Below are 19,066 nucleotides of genomic sequence, written 5' to 3'. Positions count from 1 at the left end.
TGACAACGTGTTGAAGTACAACTTCAGATATTCGTGCTGTTTATTTGCTGCAGTGCACCTCTTACGTGTCCGACGTAAGTTATATTCACATAATTGCGTCATCAACCATGAACAAAGTTATGGTCCGCTTATTCATTGTTAATTTTTGCGTCTGTGGTGTCGAGAAGCGCATTTTCATCATGTTGTTTGTTTTATTGTTGATGATGTTTTGTTGTTGTTTTGGTTTTGTTTTATATTTGGTTGGTTTGTTGTTGTTGTTGTTTTGTTGTTGTTGTTCTTTTTTTTTTGAGGGAGGGGGGGCTTGGGGAGAAGTACTACAATCAGCCTCGTGATCTCAGGTGATTGGTGCATGGTTCCCAAAAGCGCCTGACAACGCTTGGCTAGTATGCCGAAGGTATGTTTAAAGCTTCTTCTGCCTCAGAAGATTTGGCAGTTGTAGATTCGCTGTTCCCGTGTAAGCTTCCGCGCTACGAGTGACCTCAACAGGTAAATCGGTAAATCAGGAGACCAAAAGAATTGTCGCCTTGTCGCCAAGGAGAAAGAATTAAGTATCCTGGTCGTCATGCGATACGTGTGCCGGTGAAAGGCTATTGAAAAGCATATTGATCTATCTGACAGAGTATCTTCATAGTGATTCACCGATAGACTCATATTATCTCCGTTAATCATTAACATACCATACCCTGTTTCCCATGTAATATAACCATTACGAATATGTTTTATCTTACACATGTGTAATACACTTTTTAAGCGTTTTCATTGGCTTAGTTTTCGTTAAATTAACCAATCGCATTTTGTTATATTGCTGAAATGACGTTGCAACGTCAAATGACGTCACGAAAGATAAACAATATTCGGGATTTATCATTATGTTTGCGTAAAAAATTATTTAATTTGCTCATTTAAAAGAATGTTATAAAAAAAGATCTGACACTCGTTGTCATATCATACCATATTTTATTAAACTCGTCCAGGAAATTTGTTAGTAAGCTCGCCAAAGGCTTGCTTACTAAGAAAATTTCTGAACTCGTTTAATAAAATATGGTATGATATGACACCTCGTGCTAGATCCTATATTTATCTTCTTCCATTTATGGTCTTACCGGCGATTACTTTGAACATGCTCATATTAGTGTATGTTAGGTAGCCACAATATGCGTTCTTGACGTGTGGACGCGATCTTCACCCCGTCCCACTACGATCCCACGTCACACTAGCCTTCCGAAACCATTTAGGACTACCCTAAATACTCGTATACACCACTTTGTATTATAGTCATCATGTGTATAAATGATTCACCACATGTGAATGATTGGCCACAATACGGATATGTTTATAAAACTCACATGTCATGTGATGTGAGATGTTCCTAAAGCGATGCTATTTAAACCATCATACATGCTTAGGGTCGACATTAGCTCCTGATTGGTTTATCGTTTAGTGTCAAATCTAAGTTAGCAGCAAGAGTGTGTCTGCAAACCTCGCATACATATCACACTTTGGAACCTATTTACGACGACTAAAGGTAATGATATTCACACAACAAAGTAAATGTTATAAAATTATATAAATGCTTGCTTTAAAGATTGTATTCATTAAATATCAATTTACATAGAACTGGCACAAATTTGAAACAAACTTCGTAAAGATCGCTTACAGTAAAGGTATTATAATCAACGCGGTCTTTCTCTATTAGTATATTCGTTATTGGAACTGTATAACCACACAGACTCATATTGGAACAATATTCTATTTATTACTTTTAAAAACATTCACAAATATGACATATGACAGGAATTCGGTGATGCTTAATATTTATAGCGAATTTCGCTGGAAAATTATTATAACTTTGTTTTTATTCGCTTGTATTGCTACATTCCCTGCGTAATACAAAATACATGGGAAAAATCATCTAGCTTCGAAATTTATCTGAATATAAGTTATTTCTGTTCAAAGTTTAAATTCACATTTTGACGGTTGTGAATGCCGTTTGAGCATTAGATCTTTAAGAATGTACATCCACCCGAAATTCAAATGAAAGCGCCTGCAAATTAGTCGTGTTTTCCGAGAAAACTGGGCTTAATGCATGTGCGTAAAGTGTCGTCCCAGATTAGCCTGTGCAGTCCGCACAGGCTAATCAGGGACGACACTTTACGCCTTAACAAGATTTTCGGTAAGAAGGGACTTCCTTTAAACGAAAAATACCATAAAAGCGAAAAGGGTCGTCCCTGATTAGCCTGTGCGGACTGCTTGCAATGTATTTGTCTCTTTGAGAATCAACATGCACCGGCACATCATCTTGTTACACTATATCCATCCGTATACACAATACACATATTATTTGGGCGATTCTGGTTGTGGTTGCAACGAGTTTTCTTTTAATTAAGTTTGTTTATAACTAGCAATGGTACAACGTCGTCTTGCTATAAACACGAAGTCTATCGTACGACAATTTAACATAAACGATCGCTTTTTCTTAATAAGCTTTTAATGCTTTTATATCTGATGCTGCCCATTTTTACTATCCAGTGACATCATTTTAAATATTCAGCATGTCTGTCTCACGGTTACATGTAAATTTGAATGTGATTGTTTTAGTCGTCTACACGAGAATGCAACATTCCTATTTCAACCAGGACGTTCCTGATGTCGTAATAAAGAGCTTTTTCAAAAAGTACGACGCGGACAACAGCGGCTTTCTCGACAAGAAGGAACTCTCAAGTTTACTGGAAGACGATCTGGGCCTGACCGCTGCCCAAGTGGAGGTGTATATCTATCTTTTGGATGAAGATGGCGACGCAAAAATCAGTTCCGACGAATTCTGCGCCTGGCTTCGGAGCAACGAGCGATTTAGTATGGTGGACAATTCGTCGCGCTACTACAGAGTGAGCAAAGCCGTGGAGCTGTTCAAAAAGTATGACAGGGATGGAAGTCAAAGTATCAGTTGTGAGGAGTTTACAAACTTGTTGACCGAAATGGGTTACAATGTCGATTTTGACGCAGCATTCGAAGCCCTCGATGCTGACGGAAATGGAACAATATCGTTTCCGGAGTTCCTAAAGTGGCTCAATTGGGTCCCGTGAGATTAAAAGCTGTTGTCAATGTGACAAACATTTTAGGGGAAATGATGCGTATACGGATATACTTGTCATTTGTACGCTCAGGGTTCATAAGGTTCATTTTTATTTTCATTAGCATTAACAAAAAGTAAACAATAAAAGCCTCTTTTACTAGAGACCAATTGGATACAGAAAATTTTCATTAAAATGATTTTTGTCACTTACTATGAATAAACAACAATTTAAACCACAGGAGGGAAGCCCCTATATATTTTTTATATATGCTATAATAGAGACAAGGAGTTCAACTTCGTTTACCGTAAAACTAGACCATCTTTACTGGAAACCATGTAACTCGAACATTTTTTAAAGAATCAACTACACACCGGTTGACTTCAAAAGCTTATAAAATAATGTATCGGGAAAAATGAACATCAGTACCATTGGTCCCGCAGTATTTCGATACCGGCCCTCAGAAATTGACCCATTTCCAAAATCGTGTTTGGTCGGACACAAGTGTGTCAACATAGAGATTTTCCATGTCGATCACTTTAAAGAGCTAAAACTCAATAACGAAGTCATTAAACGGTAGATAAACAGCACCTGTATGCACATTAAACATTTTTTCAATCGGTTACAATACCTATGGTAATCGAAAAGAATGGTAAACACCATTTTATCGCGTCTTTCGATCCGCGAGTACAAAATCTAAACAGAAAAATTATATTTTGACTCTGGAAAACCCTTTGATTACATCAGAGATTTTGTAACACAAAAAACGATTGGTCAGTTTTCAATAATTTCTCACTCACCTTTTTTAACGGAGATCCTCGGGAAATTCCGCCCAACCAATAAAAAGACCCGTAGCAAATGTATGCTTTATTGAATGACGTCAGAGAATTCCCGATAAAAATTCCTTGAAAAATTAAACCTCTTGGTTGTTTATTAACAAATCGGAGAGAAAAAACACGTTTGATGGTGTGTGAATGACTATAAAATGTATTGTTATCGATTCATTAATGAAATAACCGTTTAAATGACGAACAGTCAGGTAATCAGTGTGTTTCTGCTGTTTGAAACGATCGGAAATTGAAGCTAATTTGGACACACTTGTGTCCGACCAAAAATTGTACCGTGAGTGTCAGCTTCTAGTTTTACGGTAAACGAAGTGAACTCCTTTTCTCTATTATAGCATATATAAACAAAAAATGTGGGCTTCCCTCCTGTGATTTAAACCATTGTTCTTCCTTAAGCTGTATATGATAACACCAATTGTCGGAACATGACTAAATATGCACTACATGACGGGTATATAAATGTGACCTTAATTTTAAAAAAGTGCACCCCAAAATGTTTCAAACATTTAGAATAACTTAACCATAGTGTCACTTATTTGCACTCTTCATGATTGCTTGTGAAGACGTAGTTAACGATGATGATTTTGATGATGATGATGTAATTATGAAGGGATTCTGATGGCAATCACAATAATGAAGACGACTATACAAACTAGAAATTTGTCAAAGACACTTTTGCCCCAAACGATACATGTCTGGACACGGACCAATCCACTTCCACAATGGACAGAAAGACAAAGGGCCATACTTCTGCCAAAGAACGTTGCGCATGAAACTCATTTATCTACACATTCAGGCAAATTAACCGATAAAGGTTTAACAAAATCCGCCAGTAGTTAAGACCACACAATTTGGGAACATACATAAACATGTAGCATAATGTTACAACAGACAAAGGACCAGTATCTTTGCGAGACTGGCCTCAGACGGAATTCCTTTCATTCCGATCATACACGCCTAAATATCATTCAGCTTTGAAGGCTTGAGGAGGATCTGCTACGCAATTTAAGATAATCTGAATCATGGGGCTACATATTCCATTAACAGACAAAGCTCATACTTCGGCGAAAACTCGTTGCAACCACAATTCATTTATTCCTGATATTCTACACATTACAAATGTAAACATTAGGGCGAGATCAAACATGAAATTAAAGAGAATTTGAACACATGTGCTTGGGATGTACGTTCAAACGAAAGCACCTACGTACGTACGTATGGACGGACAAGTCCTTTGCTTAATTTACAACATTAAGTTGGAGCATAAAAATAGAGATTATGCTCGGGACGACTAGGCCAATGACGACTTTAGCAATGATGTTGATGATAAAGAGGATACTTATGCATACCTTTATCACCATCAGATAGTACAGGCAGTTCTAGATAGCGACATCTTAGCTCTGTAGAAAACATGTGGTATCCATTCTTTGGCATCTCCTGTTGATTGAATACTAACAACAATGGCAGATGCTTATTCACGTACACACAATTGCAAAGTTAATTAATTAAACGTAATCTGTTTATTGTTAAAACGTTCCTCGAAAGATCTACTTTTACAGTTCTCTTAAAATAATGGCTAACAGATCAACTCACGAAAAACCATTGTTTCATAATATACTAGTGGTCTTAGATTTATATTATAATAAATAGACGTACCACTTTTAAAATACTTTTCACAGTTTGGCTACAAAACATGTGTCAAACAAAAATCATAGATTCAAAACATTAATAGGAGTCGGAACCGTGCCGCAGGTTCCGCCGTCGCAACGACAATACTTTAAGAAGTACCGTATCCGTAGCTTTAGGGAAATTTTCTGCAGCATCTAACCACTTTAATCAACGCCAACTCGCAGCGCATTATGAAATATATCAGCCAAGTAGCTTTTTTTAACTGGCCACATGCTTATCAGTTACAACACTTATTTATTGCCTAAAGTGGATATTTATTTATTGCCTAAAGTGGATATTCGCAATTTGTAATCGATACAGCCTGTTGACCGATCTTCCATTCTATAACAAGATGTTCTTACAGAGGGAGCTATCGTCAATATTTTCGCTTCAATGTTCTTATTCACGTCAACGTCAGCAACATATTATTTTAACCATATTAATTTCAGGTAGATATCACTAATGGACAAACGCTTGTCAGTACACTATAGACTCGGTCACCTTCGTATGACCAGTACTTTGTGTCTTAAGGGCCGAATTTCAAATAAAAAAATGCAAAATCAGCCATTTGTACTATTACTTAAAGTTGTTGTAAATGGTATTCAAAAGACGTTGTTGTTGTGTGTGGGTTGTTTTTCAATCTCATTTGCTCAGCACTATTGATCATGGTTAACTTTATGTAATAGCATTTGCAATATTTCGAATCAGTCATATGACCGCGTCATGCGAAAATGGGTCTTATACCATATGTGGTCAGCGTAGCTCCAGGTCAGTATGCGCTTCGCGAAATCTGGTCAGGAGCTACCCTGTCCGACATAAAATCACAAAATGTATTGTGGTTTCATTAGCTTATACATTATTAGCTTTGCATGAACAACCCATAAACTTTAATTTTCCGAAACCTACCATGGACATTATTAATTCCGAACATAAATCTATCTCTGAGTAAAATGTTTCAGGATCACTATTGGCGAGGTCAGTGTACATGCTATATATTGTCGAAAAAATACGACTGTTTGGTGGAAAACACTTAATGTGGGAGATTTAACTTAACATATTTGTAAGCAGTGAAAATAAAGTTACAAACATACTATCGATTTATACCTAAGAACTGAACATATGTAATATTATAAAAAACTTAAATGATGTATGTTCAGATTTCTACTTTCGTTTACTGAAAAACTAGTCATATAACCTACAAAAAGAAACGTACACGATCAGATCATTTATCAGATCAGGTCATTTATCTACGAAAGCAGTCATCGTACAAGCGTTCGAACAGGATACTGCGTATCGATCCAATCATGCTCGGATACTCTCTAAAGTTATATTTATCAATTGACTGATGGTAAAGGCGGATCTTTATTCTATACAATCCGCATTCCATGTCAACATTGGTAGCTCACGCACACGTTATATTAGCTATGACGTCCAGGATGATACATCTGTAATTATTGATACTAATCATCTGTATTAAGGAGCACGGGAGGTCTACACCAACAATAAACGTTTCAAATTAAGGTTATCTTTAGTGATAAAAGTACGAAATGGTATATTATCCCATTATTCACGATACATATTATTGATGATAATTGAGTTAATCTCAAATTAACTATAGGTCATGGAGTCCGAATAATTAGTTTTCAAGAAATCTCGCTAATATGGAGCAAAAATCAGGGATCCGAGGAGACAACTTACCATTCGTCTTGTTCCTGCTGTTGTATAATTTGAGACAAAATGACCTCGATGTTAATTTTAACTCCGATTGTCTTTTAAAGACATTTGTGGTTGAAAATAATGTCACACAATGTTTTTAGTCTTAAAGGGACCTTTTCACAGATTTTGGCTGTATTGAAGTTTGTCATATTGATAAATGTAAACGTTGGATCTAAAAAAGCTCCAGTAAAAAAAATAAGAATAAAATTAAAAAAAGAAACCATCAACTGGGCTAGAACCACTGACCCCTGAAGTACAAGTACTACCCCTTAGACTACTCGGCCATCTGTACTCATGCAGTGAGTGATGTATTTTATACTTATTATTGGCAATCCTCTTAGTGTCACAAAATATAACGATAACAACAGAACTCTCCAAACTATTCAATCGTTTCGCGTTGCAACCCTTTATATTTTCTGGTTTTTAAATCGTCAACATATGCATATAATGGATATTTTAGAGCATGGTAAATGTTCAGTATTACTGTTTCCTCATAAATATCATAACTACAACGAAAATTTCCAAATCTGAAACAATTTTTTTTCAATTTTGTCAATTTTCCAAAACGTGAAAAGGTTCCTTAAAGGTAGGTCTGCCGAATATATTTGCAACTTCAATGATAATGTTCATTGACAGAATTACACAAACGATCTTACCTGTTTCAGATTACACTGCACAAAAGACTCGTGCTGCAATAACTCGCAGGGAGCTGGCCTGAAAATGCATATTATTTATCAAATGATAGAATATAAAGTTTCTATTCCAACGATCATATTGAGCTTTGTTTACAATAAAAAGGAAACAAATGTTAAAACAACTTAAACAAATATGTAGAATTTACCTATTTTTTGGATACACTGTTAAACAAAGCCTCAGTAGTTGTAAAGTTGATTCCTTCAATCCCTGTAAAAATTTAGCACATGAAACGGTGAACGCAGTTTTACCTATACACTTGAATACATCTTCAAGTGTTAACTGAATTACTCATTATGGAAAGGTACAAGTTTAAGTACATTAACAATATAATGTGCCTTAATAATATCCGACGCACATGAGCATATGTCGTGATTGTATATTTTCATTTAAACACATCAATACATATACCGGTATTACTATTTGTAAATATGCACAGGGCCGATATGTTATGCTATCTTTCTACTAAAAGTGTACAATCAATAAAATGATACACTGACTCAACGCAAACGGTGATGATTTGTTTATGATGGCGGTGATTAAAAATATTACATATTTTTATATGACCGTAGTAAAACTGCATAGCTTAGTATAAGATCGAAAAGTATTAGAAAAAAGATGACGGTGATGACAACAATGACGACGAGGACGATGATAAGAGTCGTGTTCTGAAAAAACTGGGCACAATGCATGTGCGTAAAGTGTCGTCCCAGATTAGCCTGTGCAGTCCGCACAGGCTAATCAGGGACGACACTTTCCGCCTAAATTTACACAAACAAACCCACCCAATAGCAAGTGATTGGTCATCGCGAAAACGGATGGATCAACAAGGGCAAACATTACGACCCCTGTTAAGTGTTGGCAAAAACTTTATTTTTTTTACAGTTGGAAGTCAGCAGAAGACAGTTGACTGTAAGCACTTGGCAGTAGATAATTGGCAGTTGGCAGTAGACAATATAACTATAGTAGTATAATTGACAGTAGAGAGTTTGCAGTAAGCAGTTGGCAGTCAGCAGTAGACAGTTGACAGTAAGCAGTTGGCAATAGACAGTAGGCTGTCGTTTATGGTATTCCTTAGTATTCAACACTAACTAGCATTCTCTATACATGTTTCACCCAGTATTAAACAGAATGTATGAGGGTGTTAAGCTCACACGTTACCTTTATTTCATTTTCGCACTGTATTTCTTGTACAAAGAAGTTGAAAGCATCATCCTCTGAAAATAATCAAGATATAGGTATATATTTTAATAAATTGTAAAGAAATAAAATCAGTGTAATTTTTATATTACATTTATCACAAATGAAACATTTTATGTTGAACGCTGAAAAATAAACATTATTTTGTACATATTTACATTACAAATATTGTTTTTTTAACTGGAGCATTTAAGATCCAATGTTTACATTTATCAATATAAAGCATTTAATGACAAACTTCAATACAGCCCAAATCTGTGAAAAGGCCCCTTCAATGAGCTTTATCACCATGTGTTTCACAAACATATGAGAGGGCAGATTTTGCTCTTCAATCATAGTCCCAATCTACTTTATATCTTTATTTTTTAGAGTTTATGCAAATATGAAAACTGAGCGAGATAAAATCATGATGAATACCATTCTTTGCAAGAGTTGTAACTTTTTTGATAATATTCTGCAATGAAGAATCTTTCCACAGTTGCTTCCCCTGAAAAATATTGGCATATAAAAATATAATATAATTTAATACAATATGCAATGTATATTATAATATTCACTAAAGCAATTAAATATATAAAGTAAATATAAATCAATTTTTCAGAATAAAGTGGATATTCCTGAATCCTACCAGCTCATTTTTCTGCACAAAATGTAAACATCTGTAATACATTAACTGTGAAACATGCTGTGATTATGACATTTTTATAATAACATCACTACTAAGCTCTTTCCTTTTTGTTGGCATTTTGTGTTCAAGGTGTGTTTGAAAAGTAAACACACACACAATCAAATAACTACTGTCAATTTTGGTCAGTGAATTATCGATCGCCTAAAATTATTCACTACATGTACATGTATTTGCATAAGGTAAAATCTTTAAGTGTTTTAATTTTTTTAATGTCCTATTAAATCTAAGTTCTGCAGAAACATGTGTTTCGTCATAAGCATGGCAGGGGCATAATTTTTTTTTTCCAAAAATCCTAACTAACTGTAACAAGCTCCAGCAGGATACATCCAAGAGACCACACGTCCACTTTTGGGCTGGAGGAGGGCAGAGTAGACAACTCTGTGTCATCATCTATCTTCACTGGGCCAAAGCTGAACACCTCTGGGCTCATGTAGGTCATCTTTCTGCATTAATAACATTTAAAGTCCATCAGCAGTTGAAGAAAGCGATGTGTAAACAAATATAAAAGCAGTCGATTTGGTTAAAATGTGTTTAATTCTGTAAAATCAATCCCAAATATGGCCTGGACTTTACTTCTTCATAAACTTGTTCTGGTTCATGGAAATCCACCTTGGGTGAAAGCAGCGCTGGTAGATATATATTATAAAGCCTATGATGATGTGGGTTACAATATACTATAAATATTTATTTACTTACGTTTTTTTTTAATATACTATAGCAAAAACACTTAAGTTGTAACCACTTGCAGAAGATCTTAAATTCTCGAGCTATGTACTCTGGCATAACAGTAGGTGTCTGCAAACGATCACGAACTCAAAAAGGCACATATTTTCCCATGATTATAAGACAAATACAGGAATAAAACACACAATAGGTGCAATCTCTCACTCAATGATCCAGGAAAACAAGAGGGCCATGATGGCCCTTTATCGCTTACCTGTGTATTAGAAAACAGCCAGTTTTATTTATTTTAGCTTGATGGCATTGAAAGCCAAAGGTTTATTTGAAACACTTTCGAGTCCATTTCCTAGGACAAGAATCAGTAATTGGTGTCTCTTGGGGAGATCTAAAAAACGCTCCAACAGTGGGGATCAAACCAATCATCTGCTAGTCGCTAGGTGGACACACCATATCCACTACACTTCAATATGATGGCACATACAAAATACCAAAGCTGTGTGGTTTGTGGTTTCAAACAACACCACAATAAGTTTTAATGCTGCATAATTAAATATAAAACATTTCACTCTCACACCTCAAAAAAGGCCTCTAAAGCAGGGGCAGTTTCCACCATAGGAGAATTTTAACCAACTAAGTAGCATGTTACACATCAAATATTTGATCCATGACCATTGAAGTTAGAGAGAAAATTTTAAATGTATTTACCATACAGGTCCATATATACATATCAAGTGATCATTGGTGCCAGTTTTTATCCCTGGTGTGATTCAAACAAATAGTAGAGGTCCACTTGACAATGTTTCACCAAATATAATTGCCATTTCAGAGAAGATTAATAAAGTTATTTACCAAACAAGTCTATATAGATCATGGGACCACCAGGGCATGGCCAATTTAGGATCTTAGGGCAGGTTTTTAAGGAGGTACTTCATTGAAACTAAAAATACCATAAAAGCGGAAAGTGTCGTCCCTAATTAGCCTGTGCGGACTGCATAGGCTTATCTGGGATGACACTTTACGCACATGCATTAAGCCCAGTTTTCACAGAACAAGGTTTATTTGATCACAGTGGTGTTGCCACTTTTGTCCCCTGGGGAATTATTGGAACAAGCTGAGTAGAGGGCCACTGGGAAATCTTACACAACAAACATTTAACCATGGGCCCTAAGGGTTTCAGAAACAATAATATATATTTTTACTATATACATCTCAAAATTAATGTGCATACTGGGGCATGGCCCCATTTGATCCAAGGTGCATGACTTGAATAAACTCTTTGTTGGAATGATATCTGATAATTTATATCAGATATAAAAACTAAGAGACTTGTGGTGTAAGAGATGACTTCTAAAGTTATATGTTTATCATTCTTTTTAATCATGTAACCCCTGTAATGTTGCCAGGTTTTACCCCAGAGGTATGATTTGAACAAATTTAATAGAGGACCAGTAGACAATGTAACATACTAAACCCCTGACCCTTACAGGTTAAAAGAAGATGTTTATTTTAATTTTATTTTTTCAATTTATTTTTAGCTCTGCAGGTGACCTGCATATAAGGTGGACCGCAACTATTTGAACAATTTTGACAGTGACATCCAAAGATTAGTCCAGTAATGCTTGGATTAAATCTGCCCAGCAGTTCAGAAAGAAATGCCTTTTTAAATGAAAAGTTTGCACACAAATGACTACACTTTGCAGACAAAAGGAAGTCCCAATAGCACACCTTGTGCATTGCACATGTGAACTAAAAACAGTTCTGCAATGCAATAAAACTAGTGAGTGATTTTTAATATCCACTTAATAAAATGCATTCTACATCAATTTAAACAAAATATCTTATCCATTTAATAAAATGCATTCAACATCAATGTAAACAAAATATCTAACATATCATGCATTCAACATCAATGTAAACAAAATATCTAACATATCATGCATTCAACATCAATGTAAACAAAATATCTAACATATCATAAAAGAAGTTTATTCAGTGTTCTTGAAAAGGATAGTATGGCAATTGTGTACACTGGAAAATACAAGCAAATAAAGAGTGCCATATATGAACATAGCAAGAACAAAGTAATCTTTATAATAAGTCAGATGTGATTCATTTTCATTTCTTTCCATAAAATATGCAACTGCAGAAACGAACTTCTAATATAACATTCAGAACAAAATGGCAACAGAAGTAGGTAAAACCCACCCTATTGGGAACCGCACTGTAGCACCATAATCTGTCATGTAATACACGCCACATGCTGACAGCTTCACTTTGTCCTTGAAAAGAGCAACACAAATTCTTAAATTCATTTTTTCCTTGAAATACATAAAGGACGTTATGTTTTAACCCTTTACCACTCAGAAGCGAAATGAAATTGGCTATGTGCAAACAGCATAAAACCAAAACAGCCTGCGAGTTAGAGTAACTCGCAGTCTGTTCAATTTTTATGCTGTTTGCTGCTCATCAGTATTTAGGGGTTTAAGCCTTTAAAACTTGAATCTAATAAGAAAGGTCTTTACATAAATTTATCTTTCTTAGGGACTACACATGCATAAAAATAGGTATCTACATTTAAGTGGTAAAGGTTTAAATTCTTTTTTTCCTTGCAATAAATGAAGGACAATATGTTTAAAAAAAGCTTCTCTCCATGCTCTGCAGCTGAGGTTTTACTTTGTGCAATTTGAATAAACTTAATCCAACATAAATTTCACAAAGTACCAGGATATTTATGTGTGCAGTTGTGCATTACAGTTTCTTATATTTGTACCCACCAGTAATTACCAGTACTATAACTATGAAACAAGTAAGGCTCAATAAATTAGAATGCAGCATGCATTGCACATAAATACACGACACAGCCTTTGTTAAGTTTATAAGTTTTTATTTCAGCTTGAAGGCTTCAAAAGTCTCTAGCTTATTGATATCTTTATGAGTACTTTTGAAGAGATCTAATAAATTCAACCAGAGCGAGTTACAAACACTGAACCTTGTGATTGAAATTCAGGTATCATACACACCATACAATCCATAATAATTTCTAACAATTTTTAGCAATAAAATTGCTAAACTGGTTTAAGCCTAAATTTAAACCCTTTTCTGTAAAATATACACATTACCTCACTGTCAAAGAGGATGTTTTGATAAGACAGGTTTCTGTGTGTGACCCCATGGCGGTTCAGGTAAGACAGACCTTGTAGAACTTCAAACCCAAGACATAATAAACTTTCCTCCCTGTACAAATAGATGCAAAAAAATTACTACAAAACTTTCCTCCTTGTAGATTTAGCCACTTGGTATGCAGGTGGAAAATGGAGATGAATAAGTTTTAAAGGAACTTGTTCACAAACTGTGAAATACAATTTTTAATAAATGTGTCATTGTCAATGAATGTATGAACTATATTCCAACAATCAAAATAACCCTCCTGAAATCTTAAAAATATTTGTTTACTGTTTGAGAATTATCAATCGAAATAAAAAAATATCATTCATAGCGGTTTTCAATGAATATTTATCAAACACTTGTATAACCAAGATGGTGTTTCAATAACTATTTAAAGTTTTTTTTAGGGCTAATTTTGGGCCAAAATTAATCGCCATTGCCCTACTAAAAAGGTATATTTTTCCACTATAATGACCTTAATATTCCCTGCTCCATGTAACCTTTATTTTGAAAAACTTATTCAACTACATTTTGAAAACAATTACCGTAGTAAATTAACAGTAGGTGTACACAATCCAAGCTTCTTTCTGCACATCAAGTTTGAGCTGTTTATTAATTTTAGCATTTATAGTTAAGTATATTACTGCTTTATTACAGTCAATTAGAATATAAAACAAGAGCTGTCAGAGGACAGCGCGTTCGACTATTCGAGTGCTTGACAGTATAACGTAAGCCATCATGGGGAATTTGTTCATATTCAATTATTTATAAGACGATCTTTCAAAAATAAAAAAAAGGAAAAAAAATTGTTTTTTTTGGGGGGGGGGGGGGGGTGGGGGGGGGGGGTTGAGAGGGGGTATAATGTGGGGTGTGGTCATTTATTAGATGATCCATTGTGGTATTCAGGTAAGTGTTGTTTTGTCAAAGTCATAATAAAATGTGATCATAAGCAAAGAAGTTATGGCAATTTAAGCAAAATGTTCAATTATCTAAGTGTAAAAGGGGCCATAATTATGTCAAAATGCTTGATACAGTGGTCTGCTCTTGTTTATAGGTTGGGGTCATGTTGGTAAACAAGTATGCAACATATAAAAGCAATATGTCAAAGGATATAAGAAATATTTGGGGTAGTACGCAAACTTTAACATAGATTTATCAATAATATGCATAGTCTAAGTATAAAAGGGGCAATAATTATGACAAAATGCTTGATAGAGTTGTCTGCTCTTGTTTATAGGTTGGAGTGATGTTGGTAAACAAGTATGCAAAATATGAAAGCAATAGGTCAAGGGACAATGAAAATAAAGGGGTAGTACCAAAACTTTAACATTTGATGCATATTCTAAGTGGAAAAGGGGCCATAATTATGACAAAATGCTTGATAGAGTTGTGTGCTCTTGTTTATAGGTTGGGGTTATGTTGGTAAACAAGTATGCAAAATATGAAAGTAATATGTCAAGGGACAATGAAAATAATTGGGGTAGTACGAAAACTTGAACATTTGCATGCTAACGCTAACGGAAACGGAACGGAAACGCCCACGCTGGGGTGAGTAGGATAGCTCCACTATATATATTTCATATATAATAGTCGAGCTAAAAATGAAATTTTTCTAATCTAAAAATTATGATTCCCCTTTCTTCATAAAAGTCCCCTCCAGAAGGGCCCCACCACCTTGGGTTATACAACCCCAGCACAGAGATTTGACTGGAACCATCATGGCTCGATCATTTGACTGGAACCATTATGGCTCAATCAAATCCCTGATGTTAAAACCAACCATGACGGATGTGATGATAGCCAAAACCATGTGGTATTATAATTTTCAAGTTGTTATTTTTACTTTTTTTAATTTAGATAAAAAAATATAAACCTAAACTTATACACTGAATTAAAAATTCATAAAAATATGATACTACTTTTCATAATATAAAACTTAAACAAAAAAATAAAAGCCTTCCAGATCTAAAAGGATTGTCTTGTGATGGCAGAGATTGTATGCGAGAGCATGGAGCGGCTACTCTGCATGGAGATTGGGTCTTAAAGTAAAATGTGAGCTTTTGGTTTGAATCCCAGGGCCTGCATTGTTTTTTTTATTATTATAATATCTTAAACTATTCCAAATATTATAGTTTTGTAAGTAATTTAATTTATGACGTTAAAAAAATGAAAATGTGAACCTGCCCCCCACCCCCCCCAAATCCTCATCTCCAAATCTGCATAAATTACCATTTTGTTGGTTTCAATTAACAATCGCAAATCAGATAATGTATAATATATTATGAGAAATATTTTGTTGCAAATCACATTACTAAATTGAAATCACTTTTTATCTGTTGATTTTTCTAAATGTTCAGGTTCCTACACATTTGTAACATCACAAATATTGTCTAAATATACTTATCTTGATTTATAATGGTCTGCTTAAGTTATTCAATGATGAAAGTCATTAAGACTTTTCCTCTATTGTGGATATATGTTCACTCATAAATTGAAAAGAATAGCAGAAATATAAATTCTTCTAATTTAAATTGTTACCTTTGATATTTTCCAGTCTTTCTTGCGATCTCCAAGTTATTTGTGTAGTGTTCTTGTACCAACATAAGTCTTTCTACAAACAAAACCAAGTGAACATTAAAATGTGTAAAATTCATTATTTATAGTTTCTAACCTGTATTATAAGTTTCAAAACACCCAATAAAATACTACAATTATTCATCTATGCAATGTAAATAATAATTACTGCACAATTTAACCCTTTCCCACTCAGAAGCATAGTGAAAATGGCTATGTGCAAACAGCATAAAACCAGAACAGTCTGCAAGTTACTCGCAATCTGTTCAGGTTTTATGCTGTTTGCTGCTCATTAGTTCTTAGGATTGGAAATGAAGCCTTTAAAATTTGAATCCAGTAAGGTAGGTCTTTAATAAAATTTAACTTTCTAAGGGGCTACAAATGTGTGAAAATACGTACATGTATCTAAGTGGTAAAGAGTTAAAAGTTAAGGTGGGTCCCCAGTGCAGATCCGATCAACATGATCATCCCCATCACCAAAATTTCCCGACCAAACCCAACCAAGCTCGACTAAAAAGGGTATACACGACTTCTTCTTGACCTCTTGTCGATAACACATGACCCCCACACAACTCATTCACGACGTCCACTCAACCATCTTTCCGATTTCCGCTCAATCATCTCGACCTATACACGAGCCCTATACGATCTCAGCTCGACCAAGTGGACCTCAGCTCGATCGCCACCAGATCTTCACTCGACCAGATCGTGATGGTCGAACTACAGTCGTACAAAGTCGCGAACGGTCGTTTATTGAAACTTTGAGAATAAAACCGTCAAACATTGTTGTTCACTAATCACTTCAATCATCATGGATTTTTTTTACTAGTTTTAGCAGTATCAGTCGCCTTTTAGCCATTTCTTGGCATCTTTGGATGTTTACTCGTCCGATTCTAAGAAGTTTATGAGAGACAAGCACGACGTTTTGCATGTGAGTTTTGTTTAAGTGACATGAGGTCGTGTATGGTCGAATAGCAATCGAGAAGTGATCGTGTACGGTCGAGTAGCCGTCGGGTAGCAGTCTAGTAAATCTGTACATCAAATCGAATAGAGGTCGAGTGGATCGTGTTGCGATCTAAAATAACTCGGGTAGAGGTCGAGCGGATCTGGTAGAGATTGTGTAAAAGATGTCAATCCGATCACCACACGATTGCTTCACGATCAACTTGATCTTCTTCTCGACTAATACACGACCACTTGCCGAGTGCTTCTCGATCCATTTCCTACTCGACAGCTACTCAATATTTTTTGACATGTCGAAAAATATCGGGTAGGAGGCCCGACCAATGCCGACCTACCGGACCGCCCCAGATCACTCATGCAGACCGAACCAGACCAGTACCCGACCACTTGGTTGGGCTTGATCGAGTTGATCTGATCAGCAGTGGGAACCCAGCTTTACAATTGTGCCTACCATGTTTGCCTCTTACGCAGTCCAGGTACTTGCATACATTTGGATGATTGAGTGTCTTTAAATACTGAAATCTGCCAACAATCTTGATGGAGTTTGGAGTCAGCGGAAGACCATTGGCTCCACATTTGTCATTCGAGTGACTCGACGCAAAAAATGTAGAAACCCCAAACTGAGCTTTTCCTAATATCATTCTGTATGTTTCTTCAAAAAGCTGAAAAATAATAACACTTTTAGGGGGTTTAAAATCATTTTGTAAATTTTAGTATAATGATCTGCTGAAAATATAACAATTTAAATTAAGATAAGTATTATCTAAAAAAAATAATGAAATTGTGAAAAGTGTTAAAAACGGTCTATTATGTAAAGTTGGAATACAACATTAATTCTAGAATGGACTGTTACAGCTTCATTTGCTTGGTTTTGACCATGCAAATGTCAGTGGTCATAAAAACAAAGATTAAAGCCATAAATTTTAGAGTTATCAATTAAAAATAGATGGACCTTTGTTCATACACCGCATGGGCAAACCCCCTTTTGCTCATGCACCGCATGGGCAAATCCCCTTTGCTCATGCACTGCATGGTCAAACCCCCTTTGCTCATACACATGCAGTGCATTAGCAAAGGGGGTTTGCCCGTGCGGGGTATGAGCAAAGGGGGCTTGCCCATACGGTGCTGAAACAGTCCATTCTAGAATTAATGCCGTATTCTAACTTTACATAATAGACTGTTTAAATGTGTAATACCTTAACTTATTATTGTTCAACCATTACTTAACCTATGAATGAAACATGCTTTACAAAAATCTACAAAAGATCTGTTCATGCAAAAAGCGACATTTTGAGCTATATAGGATTAGGAGTCAGAACAAATAATAAACAATTTAAATGTCAAGAGACAATATTAAATAATCCACCATATCATATATTATATTGTCTAACCATGTTTTAAAGGAAAAAATCCCTCATAAAATAAAAGATTATTACTGATCGACCTTGCCTTACCAAAGCTATGGCCCCTTTGTGTACTACTCATTATATTTAATTCAAATAACAATGATTAGTATTGTTAGCTAATCAGTCATTTAACCGGCCATTTATTACTGACGTCACGATAAACGAATAAAGTCAACTTCATTAAAAGAAGAATAAATACGTTTTGAGGAATTGAAATTGATTTTATACGAGTGTCTGATTTAATTAATCAACTAATACATATATTGTATAATCTGAAAAATACACACCTACTTTTCTTAAGCACAAAATGTTGGTGTATTGTGGCCTCTTCTTCCGCTTTCGTTTTCAAAATGAGCTATATTTATAATATTCGGATTCAAAGTTATCCCAATTTTC

At 35.2% G+C, this 19,066-nt stretch overlaps 2 protein-coding genes across 4 annotated transcripts in view; one reads left to right on the top strand and one right to left on the bottom strand.

The window, feature by feature from the left end:
• Positions 1–19,022, bottom strand: part of LOC127874397 (TBC domain-containing protein kinase-like protein) — a 39,251-nt gene extending 20,229 nt beyond the window's left edge. Inside the window, exons 1-11 of one of the 3 annotated variants that reach the window (XM_052418702.1) lie at positions 18,958–19,022; positions 17,716–17,926; positions 16,266–16,338; positions 13,682–13,796; positions 12,768–12,841; positions 10,183–10,324; positions 9,611–9,680; positions 9,155–9,210; positions 8,142–8,203; positions 7,957–8,014; positions 5,266–5,353 (exon numbers count right to left, since the gene is read on the bottom strand). In XM_052418702.1, coding sequence (XP_052274662.1) covers positions 5,266–5,353; positions 7,957–8,014; positions 8,142–8,203; positions 9,155–9,210; positions 9,611–9,680; positions 10,183–10,324; positions 12,768–12,841; positions 13,682–13,796; positions 16,266–16,338; positions 17,716–17,905 — 928 coding nt within the window. In that variant the 5' untranslated portion in view covers positions 17,906–17,926; positions 18,958–19,022. Of the gene's footprint in view, positions 1–5,265; positions 5,354–7,956; positions 8,015–8,141; positions 8,204–9,154; positions 9,211–9,610; positions 9,681–10,182; positions 10,325–12,767; positions 12,842–13,681; positions 13,797–16,265; positions 16,339–17,715; positions 17,927–18,718; positions 18,840–18,957 lie in introns of those variants that run through there. The other 2 variants (XM_052418703.1, XM_052418701.1) reach the window with 2 other exon arrangements.
• LOC127874410 (uncharacterized) lies at positions 1,327–3,284 on the top strand. The gene is made up of 2 exons (XM_052418721.1): positions 1,327–1,525; positions 2,599–3,284. Exon 2 carries the CDS (start codon positions 2,613–2,615, stop codon positions 3,081–3,083), a length of 471 nt encoding a protein of 156 aa, XP_052274681.1. The 5' UTR covers positions 1,327–1,525; positions 2,599–2,612; the 3' UTR covers positions 3,084–3,284.
• Positions 19,023–19,066: the final 44 nt, after the last annotated feature.

The sequence above is a fragment of the Dreissena polymorpha genome, chromosome 3 (assembly GCF_020536995.1).
Source record: "Dreissena polymorpha isolate Duluth1 chromosome 3, UMN_Dpol_1.0, whole genome shotgun sequence".
NCBI lineage: Eukaryota > Metazoa > Mollusca > Bivalvia > Myida > Dreissenidae > Dreissena > Dreissena polymorpha.
The sequence above is the reverse complement of the archived record's forward strand: the minus strand, read 5'-3'. Positions and strand labels throughout refer to the sequence as shown.